The 22,817-nt window shown below is 36.1% G+C and overlaps 1 protein-coding gene across 1 annotated transcript; it reads right to left on the bottom strand.

Annotated features, from left to right (window-relative positions):
* Positions 1-2,940: 2,940 nt before the first annotated feature.
* On the bottom strand, positions 2,941-4,722 carry LOC107672224 (epidermal growth factor receptor kinase substrate 8-like protein 2). The gene is made up of 4 exons (XM_016465315.1): positions 4,695-4,722; positions 4,288-4,465; positions 3,258-3,390; positions 2,941-3,167 (listed from the first exon to the last, which is right to left on the bottom strand). The coding sequence occupies exons 1-4, from the start codon at positions 4,720-4,722 to the stop codon at positions 3,090-3,092; spliced, it is 417 nt and encodes a 138-aa protein (XP_016320801.1). The 3' UTR covers positions 2,941-3,089.
* Between the last annotated feature and the right edge of the window lie 18,095 nt (positions 4,723-22,817).

Raw genomic sequence — 22,817 nt, 5'->3', positions numbered from 1 at the left:
TTCTGGTTTGTAAATGGCTTCACCAAATAGTCAGATATTGTGTGTGTGTGTGTGTGTGTGTGTGTGTGTTTGTGTACCTTATTTCAGGCACAAATTTGTACCCAGACGTGAGCTAAATCTAACAAAACCTCCTTTTGGGGACATCCTCATTTCTAAAAATTAAGTAAATAACGTTTTTTTGTTTTTTTTTTAATGCAGAAATTTTCCTACTAGGGTTAAAGCTGGAATACATTACATGACTTTTAAAATCTGAACAGATTTTAAAACATTAGGCATCATACATTTGCCAACTTTGTAAATAGATACAGAAAAAAAACTGGGCATCATACACTGAATGACTTATTGAATGAAAATATCAAAATATCAAACATGTTTGATATCATCCGACTGGATCGAATCCCAATTTACGGTAAAGCTAAAAAAATCTGTGCCCATCATACATTATGTGATTTTCTGTGAAATCTGTCAACTCGGACCGTATATACAAATTTAACAAGTAATAAATTGTTTAATAAAGAAAATTTACTGTTCTTCTTGTTAGACTGCAATTCTCCAGTTAGGAAGAAAGGCAAAGGGGGTCACTTTCTTTATTAAACAATTTATTAGGCTAGTATACTTGTTTGTTTATACTTCATGTTTTTGTTATTTATTTATTATTGGTATTACTGTTTTTTTTTTTTGTATATTTGTTATGTTGGAATCCATTCTCCCAACCTCACAGTGAAAAATGTTGCAGTGATTTTATGCTGAGGATGACCATTAACATCAGTTTGGTAAATAAGGGAACCTTCTTGTGGGTAAATCAAAGCTAAATGTTATAAACATTATAATGTGATTTAAAGAATGAATCAGCCTTTGACAGAACATTGGTTGTGCTGTATGTCTGTTTAAAAGATAATAAGAGTCATTAGCTTAGGAATCTGTTCTCACTGGTCATGCGGTATGTTTTGATTCACTAAAAAGAACCGGCTCATATCATTAGCTTGAGAATTGGACTTTACTAGAGTAATTTAGTACGGTGCTTATTCCTTATCTGCAGACAAATGCATGTGCGAGAACCATGTAAACAGATGTCATTATTAAATTATTTGTTTACAGAATTTTCAGAATAAAAACTGGTTCTGTTTCCTAACCCTAAGTTAAATAAAAAAGTCTTGGCTGCAAAATGTTTCACTGGATGGTCTGCCATGCATCCAGACTCCTTTCGGTTATATATAAATATAAATGAACTAGTGTTCATTCCTTTTTAACCAAATACTAAAGCAGTCTAGTTCTCAGGCAAATGAAGCTTCAGGTGTCATGGATCACATATTTTTGCCAAAACTAATCAAGTTCTAATACAGTGCTTTAATGTAAAATGTGTTATTGATTTAAAAGTACATTTCGGTGTTAAAACATAACTTCATTGTTCTGTGCATTGTATGTCATTCTTTTTAAGCTATTTGAGACTATGGTGGTGTAATTATACTTTTTATATCTCCTCAGCCTGATGCCATATTTGCATAGAAAGATAGAAAGGCCTATAGAAAATTCTCTCAAAAATGGTAGATTATCTGGATGCGAATAACAATAGCTGCACTGCAAATCTCCAGTATCTTTTCTTTAATGTTCCTCTCTGTAAATCCATTAGGCATTGATTCATGCCATGAATCATAGTGACAATACGCAGCCACATTCACCCTCTCTTAAGGCTGGGAGGCATTATGACAGTGCATACAAAGGGAAATGGAGGTCATTCTCACTCATCCTGAACACAGCACAATACTCACTGATGCGTTCACAATCTATTCCAGAAATAAAGCAACAAGACAAACTGAAAGCCACTGTTATGTGCCCCCTGTGAGGGCAAGTAGCAAAGCTGTCAGTCAGTGAGGCGGTTAGAGATTCAGCCTTATAGTTTTCACAGGGCTGAAAGGGGGCTTTATAGACAACACAGAGTAAGAAGAACACCAGGAATTGTGAAAAGTGAAAAGCGATAGTACAGTGACGTCTGGCACTTAGGAAATCAATACACAGTTCATGTGAACATGTTTTGAATCAATTACAGGAGTACAGACCCCATAACTTGCACACAAACTAATATACCCATGTGCTTGCATAGTTTATTTTTAAATGTTTCGTTATTTAATGACAAAGAATACATTCAGAATCATAATTCAAATGTACAGACAGTGTACTGTTTCACAATACAGCTATGTGCTTTCATTTCTCTTATTATGAAGTATGAGGGGGAAAAATGATAGTCTGTACTAATCATCCATAAACATGAATAAACATGATCTGATTTGCATTAATGAAGTGTGAAGCATGAGTGTACTGAAGAAATGCAAAAATAAATAACAACACATTGTTTGAAATTAATATTCTAGTAGTCATTTAGCCATATTAAGTATGTGATAATAGATTACAACACTTCACTGCATTACTTAATATCTTTTTTTTTTTTTTTCACCATTTATTATCTATGCAGAAACAGATGGGACTTGTTTCGAATCTCAGATTAAAGGAATAGTTTACCCCAAAATAAAATTAATCAGTGTCATTGTTTACTCACCCTTAGAAGAAATGACATTTGACGACTGCTGGAAAGCGCCATGGTTGATTTAAAAGCTAGTGAATTATGACTTACACTTGACAGACATTGCCTCTGTTGCCATTTTATGAAAAAAAGGCTGCATACCTCCATGCAGCCTTTTTTTCATAAAATGGCTACATAAAAATAGCTGCAAATGGGTTGACGACATGAAATTGAATAAATAATGCCAGAGTTTTCTCTTTTTTTTTGGATTAACTATTCCTTTAATAGCACCAATCATAAGTCAATGCCTTCTATCAAAAGCATTTTCCTCTCTATAAATGGAGGTTAAAGACTTCACTCCCAATGCATTCATGTTCATCAGTTTAAGCACTAGAGTTAAGCACTACATTGTATGGGTCATAAAGGAAATAGGCTGGACTGGGCTTCACTAATGACTGTTCTGTCCATCTGTTCTGCATTACTCTGGGTGGCTGTTGATTTTAGAGTGAACAAGAGCGTTCAAGAAAATGTGAGGAAATAATGCCATGAGTGATGGCCTGATTGACTTTAATCATTCCCAGGTTGAGTCCTCCACCTCCTGTTGTCGTCGCCTCATGATCTCCTGTAGTTCTGTATCCCCATGACCCCTCTGAGAAAAAGAAAGACATTCAAGCCCACTTTTGGACTGCACTTGAATGTTTAATCTGCACAAATTCTGTAATATAGCTCTGTGACAGACCTCTATTTGAGCTTTCTGCACACTGATCTGACTGAAGACACGGGAACCCTCATCCCCACACACAGCTTTCAGCTCATCCTTACTGAGGGAAAATAGTTGAGCACCGTTCAGAATACCAAGACATTCCACCACCCTGGAACGTGAAGACAATATTACATGATATGGAGTCATTTCATGAGGAATAAAATTTTATTTGATTGTCTGAGATAAACTGCTTCAAATACTATGAAAATATACTAGGGCAAATTCACTAAACAGGTGTGCAACTTTCTTGATACAGTTTCCAGTCACTAAATGAGCTGAAATATTGGTGTGAATATTTTCATTCTTTTCAGCACAACCATGCCTCCATTCTGCACTGTAAAAAAAAGCACCTACATATTTTCATGTTTACTAATGCTTTTGAGTCTCAAATACTAAGAAATACAATTTTCTTGAAATTACATAAAAACCCATGTCAGACCAGCAGAATTCCCCCAAATGTTGTCCCCCAGAATTTCATATTGCTGAAATGTTAATGTTGTGAGTTCCCAGCATGATTTGCAGCATGATTGACTTATGTGGTTACTGTTATAAGATTATTGTTTTGCTGTTTGCTGACTTCATTTAAACTTTTGCTATTTTGTCATTATTGTTATTTGTTGTGTTGAGATGTAAAGAGCTCATCTTTTTACATTTGTTGATTGTCACCATTCTTGAGGTTTGTGTGTCAAGTGTTGAGGCATATAGTATGTTCATCCATTTAAAACTAGATATCTTCAATTTGTCAAAGTATATTTCACTTAAAATATTGAGTGTCCTATAAGACTATGTAGCAATCAAAACAATATATTTTTTTATTCTGTTACTAAAAGAGAATATGTTGAACAAGAAATCTGCTGTTGTCTTGACAACTGTATTGGCTGAATGAGGCATATATATTTAGTAAACGACTTGAACTTGTAACCACAGTTTAACAGATCATATGTTTAACCACCTATATACGTATATTAGTGAAACTGTCACATGTCGCAGCTCACGTGTCACTCACGGTCTAGAGAATCCCTTTACATTGAGCCAAGCGTGGACCTTAAAGGGCTGGGATTCATATGTGATGGTCACAGATGTACTTGAGCCCTCCACCCGAAAGTTTCGAGCTGGGGGCTGGGCCTTGTTGTCGGTTATCCTCTTCAGTAGTTCATCATTTACCTCCTTCTGTTGGTTGCGGTCTAGAGAAATAGACAGAAGAAGCGAGAGATAGAGAAACAAGCATTGGGACAGAGACAGTGAATAAGATTGCCCAAGACAGGAGCAATGAGCTCTGGTGGGAATCTGCAATCTATGTACATAAGAGCGCTCTCACACCAAATTAATTTCCCACTTCTCTGCATTTTTTCGGCAGACTCTCCCCGCTTTCCATCTCACAGCAAATACAGCGAGCAAATAAAAGGTACGTACTATCTTTATCCCTGGAGGATTTATTCATCTCCAAAACCTCGGTGTGATTTACAGGGACAGTGGAGGTACCTTTGTAAGGATTCACAGCCTGTAGAGATAGAACAAAAGCAAGGGAAAAACAGAGGGGCAGAAAAAGAAAGAGTCAACGTCTGCCATGTAGAGTGGGAGAATATATGTGTGCACTTTCCATGAATAAGTTACAAAAAAGAGCCTGAATGTCTTTTTAAAAAATGAAGTATTTTTCTCTTTTTCCACAAGTGGTCGGTGAAAGAAAGTGTTTAACCTTTATAAAATGGTATTCTGTTTCTATTACTACTGTATTTCTATTCATTTTCCATGAGGTGTGCAATTTTTCAACCCTGTGAGCAAAACTGGGGCCTGTCTAAATACAACTTAAACTTTCTATGTAATATATGTAAATATATATATATTTTTTTTTTAAATTGGACAGGCCAAAATCACAATTTGTCTAAAATATCTAGGCTACTAAAACAAAACATGGTATTTGTGCCTCTAATACTAAACTAAATGAGCTGAAATAGTGTTGTGGATATTTAAATTAAGTCACTGACCATCTTTTCAGCACAAACATGCCCCCTTTCTATGTAAAATTGGGCTCATTACAGATTGCATGTAATTCATAGAACTATAGACCTTATTCAGGGTAGTGCCATTTTTAATTTTTGACAGGACTGAAAATGTGGCTGTGAGGGATATAAATGCAGTGCATTGAATGGACTGTATTGTTGTTAACATACAGAACCTGACAAAATGTATTTTTGACAAGAAAAAAAAAACTTTCAGTAGACAAAAACGCCATAAAACAGCTTTAAAATTCATAAGTTGTGAAAATGATGTGATACAGGACCTTTATACGGTGTGTGCCATTGTAAGTACTGTAAGCATATCACAGCTTCATTTTCATCCGGGTTAAATTCAGTATAGCGTCTAATCTGATTAAAGTCTATTTAGACATATGATGCTTAAACAAAAAGTAATAAGACACTAAAGTGTATTGTATTCATGAAATGTGCCTTGTAGAATGCAAATAATAAACCAGACTGTTTGATGAACAGTGTTACAGTGAGGTTTTTGGACTGCAAGCTAACCTGGCTGTTGAAGAGAGCAGCACGGTTGTACTGCTGCTGTCCTGGTTTGACCTCTTCTAGCACATTACACGGCACGTAGCCCGACTGACCGCTGCGGTTCCTCAGCAGCCGCCACTGTTTATTGTTTTCCAAGACCTAGAAGCACATGAGATTCATGTCTACTATTAGCACTGTAAACTGCATGAGTGTGCATGGAGCAGGATTTTTTGGGGCAAATCTATTCTTCAGACTCTTTCTTGTTCATTCAACATGTTGTCTAATTTTAACTAAAAGGTTTTGGTGCAGCGGTTGTGTCATACTGTGTCCCAATGATGCATCCTACCATTGGGATCCCAGAATAAAATCCCAGTGATACCAGGCTCAGGCCGGGCATGTCTAGAAACACGATTATCCGTGTTTCCAGATGGATTAGCCAATTCTGGGTAATCCCTCTTGATCACTTCAGTAGTTCTCATGTAAATAGAGTGCCTGGAGGCTGTTCTGAGAGAAATGGCAGACATCTGAAAGTGACAGGTTGAAAGGATGCCTTCCCACATGCTTGACTTCAGCTTTCTAAATTGTTGTGGGTATTGTGCATTTGCAAGGGCTTACACGCTTAAACATAAAGGCTCTTTAATGACATTTATGGTTCCGTGAAGAACAATGTCCATGGAACCTTTTCCATTCTACAAATGGTTTTTTATAGTGGAAGAAAAATGTTCTTCACACTAAGAGAAAATGGTTCTTTTAGGCAAGTTCACTGAAAGGCTCTTGAGGGACCAAAAATGGTTCTTCTGTGGTGTTGTTCTCTTTTTGGAACCTTTATTTTCACCCTATAGTTCACCAAAAATGAAAATTTGCTTAAAATGTACTTGCCCTCAGGCCATCCAAAATGTATATGAGTCTATAAATAATCTAAACGACTTCAGTCCATTAATTGTGAAGTGAAAAGCTGTATGTTTGTAAGAAACAAATACATCATTAGGGTGATATAAACTGTCACTACTGGCCAAAATACTTATTAAAGGGGTCATATGATGCGATTTCAATTTTTCCTTTCTCTTTGGAGTGTTACAAGCTCTTGGTGCATAAAGAAGATCTGTAAAGTTGCAAAGACTAAAGTCTCAAATCCAAAGAGATATTCTTTATAAAAGTTAAGAGTCAGCCACACCTACCTAAAACAGCTCATTCTAACACGCCCCCACATATCTACATCACTATGTGGGAAGATTTGCATAACACCGCCCAAATGTTCACGCAAAGAAAGAAGGCGAAACTTTTATTCTCGCTGTAGTATTGTTGCTGCCGCCATGTTGTGAATGCACTGTGTGATTCGTTGTGAAAGCGAAGCTACTTTGTTTGGCCTTCCAAAAGAGGACGATATCTGCTTCGTCATGCCTGGAGCTGATACGTGCTGGTTGCTGAGGAAATACTACAACTTCACGCTGTGGATCGCCGGATCGGCTTGTAAAAATCGACACGTTTCAGAAAGGCGGGGCATAGAGGAGAAACAATAATGTACAGTATGTGGAAAATAATGTGTTTTTTGAACCTTAAACCGCATAAACACATTTCATTACACCAAATACACAAAATAATGTTCTTTTTAGCAGCATCATATGACCCCTTTAAATGTGTGCTGTCACTTTAATTGAGTGTGAGCGGTGCAGCAAAAATAGACTCGGCGCCAAAACCATCGCTTCAGCGCTGCTCATACGATGCTCCTGCTTGACGCTCAAGCTCTGCTCCTGCTCCCGGTGTGAATGTACTCGTTTGTTAACATGCACGCTGAAAAAAATATGCGCTGCATATATATTTTCTTACAAACATGCAGCTTTTTGCTTCACAAGACATTAATCGATGGACTGGAGTTGTCTCAATTACTTCGTGATGTTTTTAACAGCTCTAATTTTGACAGCACCCATTCACTGCAGATGATCCATTGGTAAGCAAGTAATGTATTTCTTTAAATCTATTCCAGTGTTCCAGTGAAGAAACAAAATATCTATATCATTGGAGTAAATTTTCAGCAAATTTTCATTTTTGGGTGAACCATTCCTTTCAGAGTGAACTAGTGTTACAATAATTTGCAGTTGCAAATGGAGTATCATTAATGCATCATTAAGTGGACAGAACTAGATTCGTGTATTTTTATAATTTAGAAATGTGTTCAAACTAGTTTCCCTCAAACTTTTATACAACAGGATTGTACTTTTCCACAAATTTTTGTACAACAGGATTTTTTTTTATATATACATATATATATAATTTATGTTCAAACATCGGCCTACAGAGTCTTCTAGACCTTGAGCACTGTGTGAGAGCTGTAGTCATGTTTTCTCTTCTTCTGCCTCCCACACGGTGTACTTCAGACCTGTTCTGCCCCGTTCCCCATCCTCCTCCTCCTCCACCTCCACCTCCTCACAGAGGGTCATCCGTACCTCCAGAACCTCACCCGGCTGCACAGAGATCTCATTGGCATTACGTGCCACGAAGTGATAACGGATCCTGACATGTTGGAGTTCGCTGTTAGATCTGTGTGGTAGAAATAGCAACACAGCACAATACTTTGAATACAGTTCATTCATAGGTGAGGCTACAGCTGACTACAGTTACGTAGTCAACACTTGACATTATTTTTAGAAGTTAGATTGAGTATTTTTAGCCTTAGATTTGTTAATGTGGTCTCTGCACCTCCTCAAGAGTTGGCTTTTGGTGTTTTAGTTGTTGTAGACACTTTAAAGTCATTAAAGTCAAAGGGAAGCCATGTTTGCAACCCATTCTAATTCTTGTAATTTGATGTATTTCAAAGTGAAACAGGATGTTCAATGTAGAAAAAAATGGATTCAAGGTTTGTGTTGGTTTGACAAACCAGTGCCTAAATAGCTATTATTGATATTTATTAATATTATACAATAGTTGTTTCAGGGGGAAAGTTATTTCATTTTGAATTTATTTGGAAAACTGCACCAGTTAACCGGTTAATCAAAATAAGGCAAGACCAATGGAAAAAGAAATTAAATAGGGTAAATTTTGATTTCATGTTGACTTTCAAGGAAAGCCAGCAGACCAAACAACTTTGTCTAGAGGCCAGCCTATGAACAAACAACTCATTATAACTAACAAGCCGGCATAACAAGCTACTTTGAAAATCCTTGTTTTTCCTATAAATTGGTTAGAAATAAACCAAACTTTCTGTTTTAATGATATGTTGACAAATCTAAATTCCTACAGCTTTTTTTTTTTAAGTTGCAAACTTTAAAGCAACATCTATATGGACAGAACATGCATTATAATAAATACCTTTCAACAGGGTGTTTTGCTGTGTATTCTTCCTTGCCTTGTAAATCTACTTTATGACACTAAACAAGCTATAAAACACTAAAGAACTCTACATGATAAACACAGGCATGCAGAACCGGTTTATTATAATGGACAACTTACGACTCGAGCATTCTTTTTCAGAAGATCCTGCTGTTGCTTTGCTGCAAGCGCGCCGTGAGCCGCTGCACGATCCGCCAAGGTGGAAAGTAACTTGACATGCTGCAGCCTGCACATGTGGTGTGGCTCATGCATATTTCAGTGGGCCTGCACAGAGCATGGAGAACTTTAAACTGAACGTACTGGTCCCCATGCATCTTTAATGTGCTGGCCTATACCTCCCTCCTCCTCGTCCAGTCATAGAGCGTTGAGGATAACCGCAGTGGCCCAGTATCCAGCCTGTGCCAAGTCCTTCTTTCTTGAAGCCCATAAATAAATAAACAAGCTGAACACTGGAAACTGGCACTCCACTAGACAACAGGCAGATTTGTTTTCGCCTGCAATCGCAGTTTGTTTTACACGCTCCAGATAACTGACCATATATATTAACAGTCTCATAATTGTAGCCATTCAGCATGTCACTCTTAATAAATTGCCACAGTAAAAATGTAATTATCAACTTCATATATTTATATACTTATAAAACAACTGTAATAAATTATTATCTCTATATAAATTATTAAACGGTGAAAAATAATAATCCATGGCGGCTTAGATGTAACATCACAGCCTGCATAATTAAAAATAGCTTTTAAAATATATATATATATATATATATATATATAAAATATACATTTTTTAAAAGTCACAAACATATGTCCCTAAAAAAAGGAATATTCAGGGTTCAATACAACTCAATCGACAGTATTTGTGCTTTTACAACAAAGTAACAACCACTTGTGTATTGTTTGAGCTGTAAAGCTGTTTAAATTACCATTTTTACAATTGTTGTCATGGTTATTGTAAAATTTGATAAAACTATCCAGAAAAGGATATTTTGCATTGTTTCTTCGTGCAAAAAAACAGGTTAACACTCATACTGTTTATATTGTGTAGTTGAATTGAAATATTGAGTATTTTAACGTTTATAAATTGCCCCCATTTAATTCCATTGTAAGTGCCTCACTGTAAACCATGAGTGAATGTGCAGCAAATTGTCATTTTGTGGGAGAACTATTCCTTTAACTGTCCTGAATCTGGAATATTATTTTACAACCTACACAGTACCTTTTGTCATGGCATGTTGACTGACAGTATATCACCAAGGCCCTATCAGTACATCGAGCATTTCTGTAGCACAGAACAGTTCACATCACAGCCTGAAGAAACAGTAACCTTTCTGCAATCCTCAGTTGTCGACCCAGTCTGTGACCTGTAATAGTATAATAATGTTGGAAGATGTTATCATACCAAAGCCGGTCATGGCAGGACCCCGTTTTTAACTACAGTTGGATAACACAAATAAGATGACGCCATGCTTCTAGAGCATGGACTGGTGTTTCTACTGGTGATGTGTTTGGTTAATCCAAGGCTCGGTGTAATCATTTGCTAAAAGCGTCTACTCCCACAATGCCATGTTCATCTTGCTGTAAAACATAGCCTGGATGCTAAACATGTGTATCCAATTTCACATTTAAAATGCATATATATTTTAATTTACATTTGTTTTTGTTTTTCTGAATGCATATCTCATCTGTTTGATAGTGTTATACACTCTAAAAAATGCTGGGTTGTTTCAACCCAATGTTGGGTCAAATATGGACTAACCCAACTGTTGGGTTAAATTTTGGTTACATTTTTTAATTAACTTTTCAACCCAATGTTGGGTCAAATATGGACTAACCCAATTGTTGGGTTAAAAAGTTAATTAAAAAATGTAACCAAAATTTAACCCAACAGTTGGGTTAGTCCATATTTGACCCAACATTGGGTTGAAAAGTTAATTAAAAAATGTAACCAAAATTTAACCCAACAGTTGGGTTAGTCCATATTTGACCCAACATTGGGTTGAAACAACCCAGCATTTTTTAGAGTGTACAGTCAAACTGTGTTGTTGCTAGCTATCCGCCTCGTTTTGTGTGGGTTTTAGCATGTCACAGTACTTTTCTAGAGGGTTTATTTCGTAAAAAAGAGTGATTGTTTATATTCCAGTAAACAAAATCTATTTACTTGTCATCAAACAAATGAACAATGGTGTTTACCACCTTTGCTAAACTGTCTTTCTTGCACAACATACGCAATTATTAAAATGGCATCTAATTAGAGGCGTTGAGCAGGCGTTTTACATAAGATTAATTGCATTTTTGAGAGCACTTTTTCTTCATTATTATTCTGCCGTGCAAATGGATTCACTGCAACTGTAATGCATATTCATTTTCAGGAAGCTTGGAAATTGTGGGAAATTTGCCAAAGGTGGATCTGGGCTGCTGTGAGGGTACAAGCAGAATGTGTAATACAGGAGCAGCTTTTACTCCCTGAAGTCTGGGCCTCCTTAACTTCCATCCTCAACTATGGTGGGCTTTGACTCAAGACAGAGCCTGTGCATGTTGTTATTCTGAGATATTTAAAGGGGACACATCTTGAAAAAGAATATTTCCTTGCTCTTACGAGATAAAAACCCAGGTGAAAAGGAAGCGTCTTTAAATTGTGCTTTTTTTGGACATATTTAAAATATTTAAATTATATTATACTAAATGCATATGTATTATTTTGAAACAACTTTAAGTATATTAAACGTATTTCAAGATATGCTTAAGATAAATTTTAAGCTATTTGCCATATATATTAATATATTAAATTGTGTTAAAATTAATGCTGTCAAAATTAGCGTTAATGCATACATTGTAAGAATGCACTTATTGCATATAGCACATATACAGTACATAATGTATTTATGTGGTAGTGAATTAATGTGCTTTATAAAATATATTAAAATGTTAAAACTTTTGAAAAGCAGACTGAAGCACGTTCATTACATAAATATTTAAAATATATTGCAGTAGGCGTACACATGGTTATAAAGTACTTGTACTTTAAACCCACTAAAAGCTGAATCATTTTGCTATTTTCTTACACAAAGTACACATAAAATATACTTTGAGTAAGAGTAAAATAAGTATGTTTTCTAAGACACTAAAACTTCACTTAAAGTATGATTGTGATAATCATATATCTTAAAAGCTTAACTAAGCATATATTTATTGCCAAAGTACTTCTAGTATACTTTTTAGAAATATATTAAAATGCCATTCAATATATTTTAATGCACTTCAAATAAGCATGTTGGGAATACAAATGTACTAGAAACATACTACTTGAATTTCAAGTATATTCTTAATACATTTAATAGTGTGTCTTTTTTCACCTGGGAAGTTACAGTAGCATGTGTTCACAATGCAAAGGCCACATTCTGTTTAAAGGAATCGTTCATCCAAAAATGAAATTTAGCTGAAAATGTAATCTCCCTCAGGCCATCCAAGATGTAGTGTTTGTTTCTTCATTGGAACAGATTCAGAGAAATTCAATCATTCTGGCCCAGAATGCCCTAGTCCATAATCCATAATAAAGCTTCCTTCAGTGAAAAACTGAAATCCACTGACAAATTTGTTTAGAATAGTTTTGGGCTGTTTTATGCATATTTCTCTCCTGATTCAGATGAGATGACTTTTTCACTGGAAAAAACAATATTATAGATAGAGGACTTGTATTTTAGCCGGAAGCAATAGTTTAAAGTTAAAAATGTTTTAATTATGGATTTGTTTCTTGCAAATAATTTCCACTTCACAAAATGTTAATTATAGTTTTCAGTCATGTGACTGGCTTGAAGACCTGGCGGGCAAAACATCCATAGAACTGCAGCACAAGCCTGTCAATTTCCAATCTTTCCAATTCAAAAATATTTAGATCACCTCTCAAAAGAATAAAACAAAGACATGTGAACAAAATGCAAGTTTTGGCCATTAGCAATCCATATAAAGCACCCGCCGCAATATTTCAATGACTAAAAACAGCGGTACATTCTAAAAGGTTTAATGTGAAAACTCTTACAGTGCCTTTAAAACAGTGATATTAAAAGATCAAATTCAGTACACACCTTACTAATGATGCGTGCTTTATGCAGGCAAGCAAATGAGCCCGGAATATGAATGCAATGCGCTAAATGGTTAAGAGTCTTCTTTATAATGGTTTTCTATGGGAAAACATTTAATATTAAAGTTTGTGCATTGCATTTATATTTTGGGTTCATCTGCTTACCTGTACAAAGTATGCATCATCAATAAGGTGTATACTGAATTTGGCCTTTAAATATCACTGTCTTACTACATTGCTTCTTAATGCAAACCTCGTAAAAATAACTGGCGGTCAGTGGAGGAAAGCCTTGTTTTGCCTTCCATGTGGGTGTTCCTATAAGGGTGTGACGTCATGTGAAAACTATGAATTTATGGACTGGAGTTGTGTGGATTACTTGTGGATTATTGTGATGTTTTTATCAGTTGTTTGGACTCTCATTTTGACGGCACCCATTCACTGCAGTGGATCCATATTTCTTCTAATCTGTTCTGATGAAGGATCAAATTCATCTGTAACTTGGATGGCTTGAAGATGAGTACATTTTCAGTAAATTTTGGGGTGAACTATTCCTTTAATCCTAATATTCATGGTTGAAAATGGTCACATAAAACTAAATTATTTTGGCTACAAAGAAAACTTGACTAACGTGAGAATATTGCAGCTTGAAAGATATTAACCTGTTAGCATTCCACTGTACCGCCCGCAGAACACTGCTTATTTAGTAGGGGTGTAATGGTACATGTATTCATCCCGAACCGTCACAGTACGGATGTCACGGTTCGGTTCATGCAGTCAGACGATGAATATATAGGCGATCAATCCAGAAGGGGCACTTGCTAACCACTAACTGTCACAACAGGAAAGAGCAGAAGAAAAGACGATCTACACACCAACTCAAAACAAGAGCTTGAAGAACCGCCTGCTTGATTTAAATCAGCAGTGTGGGAAAGTTTGGGGTTCTAGAGATGCACTGGTCGACCGGCTATAAATCGGAACCGGTTGTTAGATTTATTTTGGCCAATCTCTATTCCAGAATTGCACACAAACTGCATTGAAATCATTTCCCAAATTGTAATTTTTGTGGCATTTTTATGAAGTCTTTAAAGAGGAGAAAGTACTGTACCAAGCAGATCAAGCTCACTGTTTGCGATGCTCAAATATAGGAAGACAAATATGTGGGGGTTTATATGAATGTATCTCTGAGAGAAACTGACCGTCTTCAGAAATGCTTCGATGGCATTTTCTTTTCCTCTTACCTCCATATAATGCCCAAGGAAATGCTGGATCACTGCTGTTCCATAAGCGCCACCTGCTGTCATTTTCATTCAGTACGTCTGCTGTTTTATTTTGTGCAGTTGTCTTATGTAGCATAATTTCACAAATCAAAAGTTCTATTTTTGCTTTAAATCTTGAAATTATACAATCTAATTAAAATCAAAAACAACTGTTCATGCTACATGTAGCATTACTGTCTGTTCAAAATAAAAAATAAAAAATACATTTCCTGTTGTACCGAACTTGTATCGAACCATGACCACAAAACCGAGGTACGTACCAAACTGTGACTTCTGTGAACCTTTACACCCCTAATATTTAGGCAAATTTGACAGGAATGCTAATGGTTTAACATGTATATGTTCAGGCACGTGCACAGGTAGGGCTCAACCTGTGCAGAGCACATGCCCTTTTTGCCCTTACACTCCGAAGTGCCCTTTTTTTGGTGATGGTGTTTTTTTTTTTCCTTCAATAAATCAATGATATTGGTCACCCTACATCTGTCTGTCTGCTTTACAAATATTTAGCTAATGAAAGGTATTAAAAAGAGCTTGTGACTAAATCTTGTTGGATCCGCTCAAACTGTCAGTAAACTCCACCCCCTCTATCTTGACTGAATGAACTGAAGTTCCACAGCAGCTGAACTAGGTCTGCAAGGGTAAATAAAGATCTTGTTGTTTGAATAAGTACAGCGTTTTCTTTACGCAAGAAACACAATGTCTATAAAGGCTCATAATTTATGTATTTGAAACTGAGCGCCGCGCCCATATAGCTACAACAAACACCTGGTTATATATATTATGGTTGTTATTAATAGTGAATAAATCTAAAGCTTTTGAGACTATTATTTTGTGTTATTTCATTTGTCATTAAGGGGGGGGTGCCCTTTTTCAGTTTCAGCACATGCCCCTCAAAAGGTCTGTGCACGGCTCTGTATATGTTTATAAAAGGACAGTGAAATGAAAGGAATATTCAAAAAAGAAAAGAGTGTGCACTGTAAAAAAAAAAAATTTACGGTAAAAAACCTTGGTTGTTGGAATTTTACCGTAAAAAATACGGTAGCAACGTTTTAGGTTGACCGGTTTTAACTCTATTCCAAAAACGGTATACTACCGTAAAATTAATGTCCAATACATGTAATGTCCAATACAGTTTTTCACCGTATATAGTAGGGGAATTTACCGTTAACCATTTAACAGGTTTTTACTGTAGCATTTTTACAGTCTTTTACCATTAAATTCACGGTTATTTTTTACAGTGTGTATGTGCATGAGAGTCTCTAAATATAATAAGGAGTTTATCTCCAATTTCAAAATCCTTTCTGTTATCATCAATAATTAAAGAACCCTGGCTTTTACAGCTATCTGATTCAATATTCTGTTGTGCTTGCTATAGAACAGGCCATTGTTCTTCTTTTCCACCATTTTCTAAAAGGCTGGAAGACTATGCACAAAATTGATTCTTAGAGCAACCAGGGAACATGTGCTGCATGTGCTAAACATCAGAAAGATGCCAAGCGTGAGCTCTTCCTGTGGTTTGAAACTCTGCTCAAAGTTTACCTTTGTTAAGTAAGAAAAAAGTTTGGCGTTTTATTTTACCTCAGGCTTGCTGGGGAACTTCAAAGCTGACAGAAAGACTGGAAGCCAAAAGAAGAGGCAGCAGCAGCAGGTTTATTCTGAAATGTTTATTTATTTTATTTTATTTTTTCAAAAGACTTGCAGTGTGTTATGATTCACAAATTAATAACTGACAATACATTCAATATATTCCACAATATATGCAATTTAAAGATTGATTTCAATCATTAGGAGGAGCAGATTTAAAGACATAGCAGACAAAAGCATTTATTGAAGTTGGTTGGACTTTCATTCTGACAGCACTCATTTACTGCAGAGAATCCATTTCTGAGCAAGGGGTGCAGTTTCTTGAAACCTGTTCAGATGTAGAAACAAACTGATGGATGGCCTGAGTGTTAGTAAATTTTCAGCAAATTTTCAGTTTTGAGAGAACTATTCCTTTAAGACCAGACTGGCCATTAATGATTGTCTTGGGTTTTAATGGCCGTGACTTTTTGTGTAAGGTTGTGTGTGATGTGACAGCGTTCATTTTAAAAGTGTGATTGGGGAATTGAATTGTAAATGGCTGAACTGTTGTGTGGAAGTCAGAAAGTTATTCCACACAGCTACAAGCATAAATGTCAGTGAGCAGAGTTGTGCTCGTTAATTAAGGACTGATTGCGTTACAAATGGCTTAGAGCCTCATTTGACTCCATATGAACATCTCCCTAAGCAGACTTATATTTCTACAGCAATGGAAAAAATTATATTGCAGTTTGTTTCCCCCCAATTTTCCCAGTTAATTTCGCTAAACAGCACAAATCAACAGTTTGTAAGTCATACTGTATCATTTCTAATTTCCTCACATTTCCATCACTCACACAATTCAAATTAAATTAAATGTAAAACATCAGTGTAGCTCATTTAAATAAGTAATAGAGAAAATGTTATGTAAATAATGAAAAGTAATGGATTAGTATGAATAATTTTGTTGCATAAAGCTAGGTCATAATTCAGATTTGTAGAGAATGAATACTTAATGAATGCCCACTGTGATGTGAAGATGTTTTCCTTACCAGTTCAGTTGGTTCAACAGCTAAAAATCTTTCCAAGCTATTAAGAACTAAGATTTAAATAATAAAATAAATCTGGACCTATCCATTTCTTTCCAGATTTATGCGAATTTCATTCTAATTAGGCACTTTATGCTAATGACTTCAGACATTATAGATTTCACTTGCAAGGAACATAATACATAATGGTGGTTATGCAATACAGAAAAAACACACCTTTTTCATACTGGAATCCAACTGTGTGTTCTTTATTGATTTATGATTAGTCTGACTATGTTCACACAGTTTGGTTATTCACAAGAGTTATGCACTCTAAAACTTTTGCGATTTTTATTGGTCATATGAGGACTTCAGTATTAATATTACTATACTATTGCAATATTGCAGTGTTCATCTTGTTGCTAATGCAATTGATTTGTACCTTGTAATAGATAAGTACTGCAGCAATCTATAACTAAATTCAATATTTCTTGTCCACATATTTATTTATTTATTTGGTAACCTTGCTCTTCATCAGGGTTTATTTTGCAATAACTGCATATTAGTTGTACTTTATTCATGTTACAATTCCATTTGATGTTTACACATTTTCATATATTTTACTCTAATGTTTATTGCATCTGTGAATGTCAGTTTTGTTTTCTTCACATTAATAGTTTTTGTATGATAATGTTGGCTGCTTATTCAAGGCACATGTTTGCTGTTGACTTTTTATTGAAGGTTGTAAATTAAAATGCTTAGACCTGCCTACTTTTGCAAATGAATCGTGCCAAAGCAGAAACAGCATTGTCGAGCCCCTTCAGAGCATTTCTCTTGACTTTGATGCACAGTGTCTATTGTAAGTAGCTAAACAATGAACTGTCCATCATTTCAGAGAGCAAGAGACAGAGAGCAAGAAACAGTCTCTGTTGCGAATGCTATAGCATTGGATTCTCTTTCTCACAAAAATGTGCTGAGAGGAGATATTGCTTTCTCATGTTATCTGCTACTGGACGCACACCCCACAGCCATTTTCCCATTTCTCACTTGTGACCCAGCGGTCACCTTGGCTTTTTACAGAGCTTTTAGGAAAGAGTACTGTCCCACCATTCCTCTCTCATAAATGGAGAGGGAGGGAAGTTTTGCTCAATGGTATGGCTTTCACAGTCATTCTCCCTATAGAGCCAATTGATCAAGCACCCTGAGATGTCAAAATGTATCTGCCTGGGGGGGGGGGAACAGAAAAGAAAGCATGTAGTCACCTGAGGTTTGAACGATAACTTACGTTAAATGCTTACGTTGCTTTCTTAGGAGGCAAAGGAGGCAGTGGCTCCTCAAAAAAAAAATGAAGAAAAAAAATAACTGTACAAAAATAAAATGTTTGTATTGTAGTTTTATTTATTTTTTATAAATATTACAAAATATGAGATCATTAAATGCTTGAAATATTTTTCTAAAAGTAAATGTGCGGTCACATTTGCTGTTGTTTGGCCATTTTTTTCAGGTAAAATCCAGTCATTTCAATAGGAGTCCACATGAAATATTTCCTCAAGCAGATTTCGCAACGAGTATTCGCAGTGTTGACCAACAGAAAGCTACTTGGTTTGAAGTGATCTGGGCTTCATAAATCTCTACACTATTGACAATAGTGAACATTTTTTGTCTGGGAAATTTTGCTACTGTGGCCTCACCTTAATATTGTCCAACAGTGACATAAGCAGATGAGATTTCAGAGAGAAACAGCATCTATTTGTCTGCCTTGTCTCCATTATGTCTCCACATTGATGAGGCAAATCAGCCTGAATACATTAAAATAGTGGAAGTGGATATTGCCACTTTAGTTCACATCTGAATTGAAATGAACTTGAAATTACTTGAAAAGATGATCTATGATTTAGCTGGTTTTAGCAACCACTCCATCTCCATGTTTATAGCCTTACTGGAACCTGTGGTGTTTACTGAGGATTTGTAGTCTAATGGTCCAATAGGAAGATGACCTTTAGTAATAATAGCCATGCAAACATCAACTGGAATTGGAACATGAATTTATACTGGACTAAAAAATGAAAATCTTCTAATTTCAGAAATCCACATAGCACTATCACACACATACTATTTTTAGTGGCTATAGGATCTTTTATGTTTGAAGGAAAGGAAAAACCATACATGTGCAGTTTTGAGTTTTTGAGTGTGCTTGAGGAAAATGGAAGCGAAGCATAGAAAAGAAGACAAGGAAGAAAGTGGAAGCGAGTAAAAGAAAATTATAATATTGAACCAAAGAATGAGAAAGACTGTACCGTGTATTTGTGCTTTTTAAAGTGGAAATGGGGGAAGTCATATCGCTGAGGTCCATCTTCAGAGCTCCCCTTTGAGGTTTGGGTTGGTGCTATAATCTGGGTCAAAGTGCTAACTGCTAAGAGGCGCTTGTGAGAGGCTCGTTCGCACATGAATCATTTCTCATGCGTCTCTTCCTCATTACACTCTCTGCTGATAGAATTTCAAAGGCCTCCGTGTCTCTGACTGACCTTAAAGGTAAAACTCTGCCTCACAGCAATGACAGAGCCTCGCTCAACAGGCTAACCTTGTAAGATGCACCACATAACTAAAGGCACAGAGAGGTAGAGATTTGAGTAAGCATTAGTCACTCATATTAAGCATTTTAAAAATGTGTGAATGTCAGACAACATAGACCAGAACGGTTTGCACATATTGTGAGGTCAGTGGCTCAGTCCCAAAAGCATTTTAAGGCATCACAGATATGCTCACAACGCAAAGGCTGTTTCTCAAGCATAATTACATTGCCTTATTCACTTTATTTTCAATGTGAAAGCAAGCTGTTTCCTGTTAATGTGTGAGACTTCTGATTCATTAGTCACTATAGGTGAATAACTGTTTATGATTACAGTAATACATTAAAATAATTTTATGAAAACAGCTGACACCAGAAGCCTTGCATATTCAAGTTAAAAATGCAGCGTACACTGTTATTGTATGAACATTAAGTAGATTTATTATCAACAAAAATATACTTCATTTAAAGGAATAGTTCACCCAAAAAATGAAAATTCTCACCCTCAGGCCATACAATGTGCAGATGAGTTTGTTTCTTCATAGGAACAGATTTGGAGAAACACTTTTTGTTTATGCATCAGTAACTCAATAGTTGTTTGCGCTAGATCTCTCAAATTTTGATAAATGATAGTCGTATTTGTCTATTACAAATATAACTCACATGGACTTGTACTACACAATCACAGATTTTGTGAGTTAATGTCAAATACAAAGAGTTCTGTTGTTACAACTTACCCTACTACTGGGTTGAGTTGTAACACAGGCTGGGGATAGTATATGTAACAATGAAAGGTAATTTATTGAAATAAGATCCACACTATCCAATTTATTGAACAACAAAGAATAATTGAATAAAGTGAAATATTTAAATGGACAAACATTTATTTTACGACTTTAAATTTAGCATAAAACAATTGCTGTGTGTGTTTGTTTGAGTGTTCATGTGTGTGTACTGTATTCCTGTCACATAAGGGTTCAGTCACTAGCTATGTTGCCATCCACCTATTTTCATATGAATTTTGGGATATCACATTAAAAAATGCTGAACGGAAATGCCAAGATGCACATAAATTCTAAAAATGTGCACAACAAACATATATGTGCTCTATTGAGGCAGATAATATTTTATCCAATAAGAAGAAATGCGCATAAACTACGATGGAAAGACATTCACCACATAAATATCTAGCGTAGCTTTAGTTCTGGCAGGTCACGTTAGTCAAGCTCGCATCAGCTGACTCTCAGCTGATCCCCATCAACCTATGGGAATACGACACCTATCTAAGCATTCATATATAAGGTCCCTCAGTATTATCAGAAGTTTTCGCATTGCTCAGTAGCTAATTACCCTTCCTCCATCCCCAACTCCTCCTCTGTCAGTCAGGATTCAGCCTTCTGATTCTCCTTTGAATCAGACTAATTCTAAAATGTGTATATAACATTATTGAACTTTAACGATATCTGCAATATATTTATGTTGGTTCTGTTCTGTTTACCCTGGGGGGGTTATCGCTGCTCTCCCTGCTCTCATCCATGCTAGGCTGCATGGATGCGCGGGGAGTTCTTGCCCAGAACAGAACCATACCGCCAATCCAAACTGTATGCTAATTGTCAATCATCTTTGACGATAGTGGTCCTGACAGAACCCTTGATGTGCAACAAAAAACTCACATGACTTTGGCTCAACAGAGGATAACTGGACTCATCGGAATCATTATGGGTTTGTTTTTACATTTTTAATGAACTGTTACAACTATCCCCAACCCAAACAACCATAGCATAGCTAACTGTTTTAGCATGTGGGTTTGAAGTTAGCATGAATGCAAAGCATCAAATTAAACTAGAGAAATGGCTGTTTTAGGTTAAGTCAAAAAACTATATCTAGTACAATACAATGATTTCTATGCAAAAAATAATCTTAAAGGGGACATCGGATGCTCACTTTACACACTCACTTTAAGTTGGTAAGATTTTTTAGGGTCTTCATGAAATGTCTGCAACATACTTTGGTTAAAATTCCTCAGTGGTCATGTAAAACAACACCCTTTTTACCTTGTCAAAAACAGCTCTGCTCACAGAGACCGGTGAATGTCTCTTTAAATGCTGATGAGCTCTGCTAACCCCGCCCCTCTCTTCCGTGGAAGAGAAAAGGCGATTTGCAAATAATCATAAAAAGTATAAAGTGTGAGACTTACTTCTTCTGGAGGTGCAGCTGGATCACGTACAGTGGGTTCTAATCCATCCTTGAGTTTTAACTTTTTAGCAAAACCTGCATTGAATTGTCCCTCGTTCAGAAAGCTGTCTGGAGTAAAATTATTATGCGCAGCCATAAACGAATTTAGGTGTATTCGATGGCGTATTACCATCAAAAACAAAACCAATCCACTGTGTCTTCAGTGGCTCTCATGTCAGGAGAAAATGAAGACTTATGTTCACTTTTACATTCATCTACGAAACACTTGCATTGCTTGACATTGTTGTCACTACAGCTGCTCGAGCGTGGAGAAAATGGCGGACAGCGTACAACTGGCTGAAGGCGGAGATATGCTAATACTTGACAGTACGCCATGGGTCGTGGGTGAGGCCTGTGCAAAATGACATCATATAGCATAAGCAGCTTGATTATTGAGACTGTTTAGGTATTTTGGGGATTTAAAAAAAGGTAGTGAATGGATTTTTATCAATGTAGGGTGGTTGTGTCCACACACTGCTAAGACACATTATATGCAAACACCATGTAAAGGTGAATTTTGGATCCAATGTCCCCTTTAATAAAAAAAAACATGTACTTTCTTTCCTGAAACTCAGTTTTTTTTGGTCATAAAATCTACAATGTTGCTCACAGTCACATGCCACTTCTCCTGTAAACTCAAACATATCATGGGAGTGTCTGATCACCACAGCTCTTTTCTGACTTGTCAAACTGACTTGTCAACTGACACCGTGTTACAACACTCCCCAGTCTACCCTAATTGATTACATGTAATCTGGATTACGTAATCAGATTCCAGAAATGATGTTCTTGTAATTAGATTATATTACATTTTAAAATGTTCATAATCAGATTACAGTTACTTTTCTATAGATTACATGATTACATATTCTAGGGCTGTGACAATAAATCGATGCATCGCAAACCGAGAAATCATTCTCTCTCGAATCGATTCTGAGCTTAGTTTTTAACAGCAG

The sequence above is a fragment of the Sinocyclocheilus anshuiensis genome, unplaced genomic scaffold (genome assembly GCF_001515605.1).
Source record: "Sinocyclocheilus anshuiensis isolate Anshui unplaced genomic scaffold, SAMN03320099.WGS_v1.1 scaffold997, whole genome shotgun sequence".
Taxonomy (NCBI): Eukaryota; Metazoa; Chordata; class Actinopteri; order Cypriniformes; family Cyprinidae; genus Sinocyclocheilus; species Sinocyclocheilus anshuiensis.
This window is presented reverse-complemented; position numbering and strand designations above follow the sequence as displayed.